Source organism: Zalophus californianus, chromosome 6, assembly GCF_009762305.2.
Source record: "Zalophus californianus isolate mZalCal1 chromosome 6, mZalCal1.pri.v2, whole genome shotgun sequence".
Taxonomy (NCBI): Eukaryota; Metazoa; Chordata; class Mammalia; order Carnivora; family Otariidae; genus Zalophus; species Zalophus californianus.
In genome coordinates, this window is record NC_045600.1 from 96,860,640 (window position 1) to 96,866,639 (window position 6,000).

The window sequence follows — 6,000 nt, forward strand, 5'->3', positions numbered from 1 at the left end:
ATGCAAAAAGGATTATGGAGCAGTTGTGGTGAAATGTCAACAGCAGAACCTGTGTGAGGAGGATCTGGAGTTCTTTGCACTGTACTTCCAACTTTTCTGTTGGTTTTAAAATAACTGAAAAGTAAACTGCTACAAAATAAATCCTATTTATCCACTTCTTTGGTCCCATGGAAACCCGTGAAAAATAGGATGCTGCTGGAATTAAGGAGTTGCAAAAAAGGAGCAATGGCAAAATCAACGCATGTAAAGTATGGGATAGATACTAAGGCAGCTGGGGCTTAAACGGTGCTTCTCCTTTGCGCGCAGGGAATAAAGGTTTGGGAACTGTGTTCCCAGGCTCGGTATGATGCCAGGGCAGGCCAGGTCTGCTTCCACTTGGCATCGGGGGTCGAGAAGTGTCAGCAGATGCACTTCTTAGTTACCCCGCTGCTTATGCACTGTCGTTGCTGTTCCCACCGAAGGCATTCATTCCTCTACATGTGCACACACTGTACCACCAAACTGGCAGTGGACACTCTCAACTCTTTTCCTTTCCTTCCTTCTCTACCTCGTTTCAGTCAGGTTTCAGGTGTAGGAAGTGGACATCACTCTAGATGTTTTAAGAAAAAAAGAAGTTAACCCAGGGAACTGGGTGGTTAGAAAATCGCTGGGAAGAGCTGGAGGGGCGGGATGCAGGCTGGGCCTCCTGAGGCCCTGGAAACAGCTCGAACTGGCCCACCAAGAAAACTGCCACTTCTGCCCCCGTCAGGAAGGCAGAGACTCAGGAACCACCCCCAGATCTGCCGGCTTTACAAACTTACCCTAGCTAGTTATCAGGAAGCTGCCACCAGCACGAGTTCTGCAACTTCCTAGCAATCCTCACAAAACAAGTTACCAGATACCAAAACACTTCTGCAGGAAAAGTCAATGTCTACATGACTGTGCTTGTCAGAAGAACAAGCCAAAGAAACAAGAACTTAGGCTCCGCTTCATTTCTACTTTCCAAATCTCAAGGAAGTGTGCCCTACTGGGAAACCTATTTCAAAACCCATTTCCAGAAGGCTAAGTGCCAGAAAGTATGAGAAACATGGTGTTTCGCTTTCCAACCTCTGCCTAACACGGAAGTCCACTGAAAGGGGGCTGGAAGGGATGCTGAATTCCAGTGTCCATAGCTACCACATGCCTCCTCACCAAAGGTTGGTGGGAATTAGCCTCTATTGTTAATCCCAAGAGACTGTCAGAGCAACTCTGGTATAATTTATAGTCACTACTTCCTTAGTTTGTTATGCTTTAATGACAAAATTCTGCACATGAAGCCAGGACCATCTCTCACTAAAAGACATTTATATGTGGAATAAGAGCTAAAACTCATTGAAAAGTGATAGAGAGGAATTATGGTCTAAACTTCAGCCTACTTCAATGAGCAACTAATATGTTCATACAGTGTGACGCAGTGGTAACAAAAAAAATTGGTTAAATTATAATTCTCCAAGTATCTTCTATCCCATGTCTGTTCATTTTTCTTCTTGTTTCAGTTTCAAATTTAAAATGAGAATCATCACTTTTTGCTGCAATAGAAAAGCTACCTTATTTTTCATCAACAGCAGAGGGCTGCCTCTTCCCAACTAGTCTGTGAATTCTAGAAAATAACAATGTTTCCTTCTAAAAAAAAAAAAGTGAGGGAGAGCCTTCTTCTAAGCCCTCTTTTACTTTTGATGGACCAGAAAATAAACGACAAGTGATGAGATGGCAACCTCTACCAGAAAACAAGTGATTTTTATCTTTCCCACCAGACTGTGAGCTCCTCACAAAACAGGCAGGGACTGTTTTTTCTTTCTATCCCTGGTGACCAGCACACTGCATGACACAGAACAGACAGTTAATAAATGTCTGTTGAATGAATAACCCAGGGGAAGAAGTGGAAGACAACACTCCATCATGTCTCTTACCATCCGATCTCACTCTTTTCTTCAATGTGGACAAGGTAGACAGAGGGAGCTGCAAGGAACTTTGAGTCATGGGACTGACAACCGGATCCCCATCATGCAAACAGAGCAGGCCCCACGCCATGAAACTTCCTAGAAGTACAAATCCCTCAGGATGCAAGTTCAGGAACACCTCATTTCAAAGGGTGGAGTTTCTGGCCTTTAGCCCCAATAGCTTACTGACCACCCACTAACTGCCATAATTCGTTTTATTTCAGCTGGAAGAAGGGTGATGTGAGAAGCAGATAACAGAAAACAGAGAACCTGGACCAAAGAGAGAAGAGTGAACGATGCCTTTGGCAATATTCTATGCTCAACTGGCTTTGCTGGAAAGGAATGAGATGAGAAATCTGGAAATCAGGATCTACCCCTGAGTAATAACAACAAAAACGAAAGAAAGTCCAAGGCCAGCCTGACTGGGTTGGATGTCAGCTTGAGGTTATCTGCATTGAACAGCTTATGGTAGCAAAGCCAGGGAGACCTGGCGGATAAGAAGAAAGCGATCACAGGTTCAACACCACATTATTTTCCTCTGATCTCCTCTGCCGGACAATAATGGATGTTAGCAGGAACATCATCTTTGGCCATAACACACTGACTGTTGTTTCTGAAGGTCTACCAAGCTGCCACCATTTTTCCACCACCACTTTGCTTCTCTTCTGGTAGCAATAACTAAGAAATTATGTTCTAATCTATCACGATTATTCTCAAAACAGCCTGAGATACTTGCCTGCATAAACAAGTTGCCCACTGTTTATATACAAAGAACTGTCAAGATAAATGTAAAAGACATTTGTAAAAGACATTTGAAGATACCAAGTTACTAAGAGAAGGAACTATTCCAACACGTCAGAAGATAAATTAAATTTTCGGTGATGTATTACAGTTAATTGGGTCCAATCTTGATAACAAGTACATGTGACAGTTTAGCCAGTCAACAAGAATGCTTAAGTTTGATTTTTTTCCCCAACCTGAACGAGTCACTGTTAGATAGCTTTTCATCTCCCACCCATTCCCATTTTTGAGACAATCGTCAAGAATTTAGGGAAGCCACATCTCATTTAAAACGGAACTCTTTCCAAATGGCCTCATTTTTACTAAGTGTCAGGCATACCAGCCTAAGTTATTTCGCTGAGAAGAGACGGCTTTGCCTTCTCAAATCATGGAACTTAATTTTCAAAGTGAATAGCTGTGGGAAGTTCTTTAAAGTATTTATACTTTTTCGGCTTTATTTTTTAAATATCACTGAAGACCAGTGAAACATAGCACGAGCTTGCCACACTTGACCCTTGTTGCTAACCATGAGGAGGAAAATCTATCTGCCTGCTTTCCCATCGCCCTCTCCAGTTAGGGGGTTAAAAACGACTTAAGGTGAAAAAAAAAATCAAAACAGCTAATGACAATTGGAAGTCTTCACGTCGAAGTCCACGAAGTGAAGTCCAGCGGGCCTGTGCCAGGGTAGGCTCATCTACAGCCGGGATGCCGAACTCCGGGGAAATCCGCCCCACCCCCCGAGCTCCCGCACCCTCGGCGGGGGGTGGCAGGAAGACGCCGCCGGGCGATGCGCGCCCCCCCCCCTCCCCCCCGCACTCACGCCTCTCGCTGCCTAGCGCCGGTCCTCAGCACTTCCTGAAGGAAACTGACAAGGAAGGCGGCGGCTCCGGGAGGACAGGGGCGTGGAGTCCACAGGCTTGCGAAGAAAATGCCGCTCGCTAAAGCAAGCGCAACCCCCCCCAACACACACATACACACACACACACACACCCGCGCGCGCCGGGCCGCCCCAGGTCCCCACAGCGCCTTGCGCGCTCCCCGGAGCTCGAGCGGCGGTAGTGGGGGCTGACAGCCGACCCTCTGGCCGCCGCCTCCTCCTCCGGTCCGGCTGACCAGCAATGGGAAGGGAAGCCTGCCCCGCAGCCCCTCGACCCCCGCACCTCGTCCTCCGGGAGCCCGAACACCTCCACCGCGCAAGCTGCCATTTCCGAACGGTTCCAGCAAACCGGACGCGCTCGCCCCCGCCCAGGAGTGGGAACAGTAGTGAGGAGGAGGAGGAGGTGGAGGAGAAGAGGGAGGAGGCGGGAGGAGGTGGAGGAAGAGGGGGCGGTGCTGCCCCAGCGGCCGCAGCGCCTCCCACGGCCAGTGGGCGCTAGCGGCGCTAGGAAGCGCGGCGGGAAAGGGCCGGCGGCGCGCGCTGCTGGGAGAGCGTGCGTGGGGGGCTCGTGTAGGAGGCAGGCGCGTGACGGGGCTCTGGGCGTGGGGAGTGCGCGTGGTGGGGGCGCGCCGTCCGCTCCCGCGCGGGGAAGGTGGCTAAAGCGCCCACCTGGGAGAGCAGTGCAGCTCCAGGCGTCGAGTCGAGCAAGCCGTGGAGGCCAGAGAACGTCAGCCCTTCCCCTGGGAAACAAAGCTTCGGTTTTCCCCAGCAACAAGTCCCATTCAGATCCTCTCCAGAGCTCGGCCTCTTACTAGACGCCTGGGATCAGGAGCGCTTAATCCCAGCTTCACCACGAGCTGAAGATCAGAGCCCTTTCTTGTCGGTTAGGGCTGCCGATTCCAATAGAAGCTGGACCTTGGACCTCGTGGGGGAAAGCCCAACCTGAGTGAGGCAGCAAATGGGGAGGCCTGAAGGGATCTCATCATTCTTGGACTCGGGATCTGAAATTCTCTCCTTGTGATTTTTAAACACTGTGCCAATTCATAAGCGATTTCCTGCCGTATGGTCTATCTTTAAAGCCTACCCATAACGTCCGGCCTCCAGGCTTAACCCTCCAAACCTGCTTAGCTAAACCTTGACCTGCAGCACCACAAAAGGTAGCGAAGAAAAGGGGAAAAATGCAACGAACTAGGACCTCCTGTGCTGTGGAATAATCATGCTTATTTTACAGTTATGTCTGCTGGATTTTGTAGCTCCCTAATCACAGGAAGACTTTGGTGTTGAATAACTGATCTAACAAGGGTAACATTATGAAAGATACTTTAGTGTTGGTTATTTCTAAGGCATACCAAAAAAAAAAAAAAGTCTCGTTTGAAAGTTCCCTTTAATCCTTCCTCACTGTTAATATCTGCTGGTGCTGCTCCTCTAACACTAAATTTTTGAGATCTTTAAGGTTCATTTTTTTCCTCCTTCCTCTCTAAAACCCCCTGGACCTCATCCATTGCCATTGGCATGGTTTCAGCTACAATCCTCATAGAGATTCAGACTAAGAGCTCAATAGTGCAAGATATGTTACTATTTAATTTTCTGTAACTGAACTTAGCTTCTTCAAGTGTTAGAAAACTTAGTCCTAATCAGTTCACTGTTCCTCCTGAACCCTCGTTTTGCTGTTGATTCTACACTCTAGCAGGCAGTGGTAGTGGTAGGCCATCTCAGGGAGGGAGGGCATGGCACATACCTCATCTCTCCAAGCTGGCATTAGTAGAAACATTTTCCTTCCCACTGGTCTCTAATGGTAGGCATCTGTATCCATTAGAATGATGCTTGGCTGTTAGTAATAGTAACCCAAACGAACAGAATTTAAGGATAGATGTTATTTTGTTCTCTTATGTAAGAGTCCAGAGGTAGGTAGGCCAGGGTAAATAAGGCTACTTCGCTCCACAAAGGCATCAGAAATTCAGGCACTGTAAAGCAGGATGCTTTGCCATTTATAGGTGTGGTCCTTATGCTCTTAGTCCAGGGAGTGCCTCAGGCTCCAACCATTACATCCCTGCTCCAGGCAACAAGACAGATGAAGGAATCAAGAAGGGAGATCAGGTCTCATGCTTGTCTTTTAAGAAGGGCTTACAGAGTCTTCTACTTAAAGTCATAGAACAGAACTGAGTCACATAGCTGTATCTAAATACGGGGTAGGCTGGCAAATACAGACTTTTCTGGGGAGGCTTGTTGGCGTTCTGTTACTAGGGAGGAAAGGAACGGATGGGGTCAGGGGGAGACTAGCCGTGTCTGTCCTAGCATCTTTGCCCTCTGGCATTCAGGGAGAAGTCTGCACTCCCAATCTGTTTCTGGTCTTCAGGCCACAGAATTTTAGGCTCAAAGATGAAA

General features: G+C 47.9%; 1 protein-coding gene across 2 annotated transcripts in view; it reads right to left on the bottom strand.

The window, feature by feature from the left end:
* NEDD4 (NEDD4 E3 ubiquitin protein ligase) overlaps positions 1–4,416 on the bottom strand; it is a 135,991-nt gene extending 131,575 nt beyond the window's left edge. Inside the window, exon 1 of one of the 2 annotated variants that reach the window (XM_027569567.2) lies at positions 4,285–4,416. Coding sequence is in view for 1 of the 2 variants with exons in the window: in XM_027569562.2 (XP_027425363.1) it covers positions 3,899–3,943 (45 nt within the window). In the remaining variant the exon portion in view is untranslated. Of the gene's footprint in view, positions 1–3,898; positions 4,032–4,284 lie in introns of those variants that run through there. The other variant, XM_027569562.2, reaches the window with a different exon arrangement.
* Between the last annotated feature and the right edge of the window lie 1,584 nt (positions 4,417–6,000).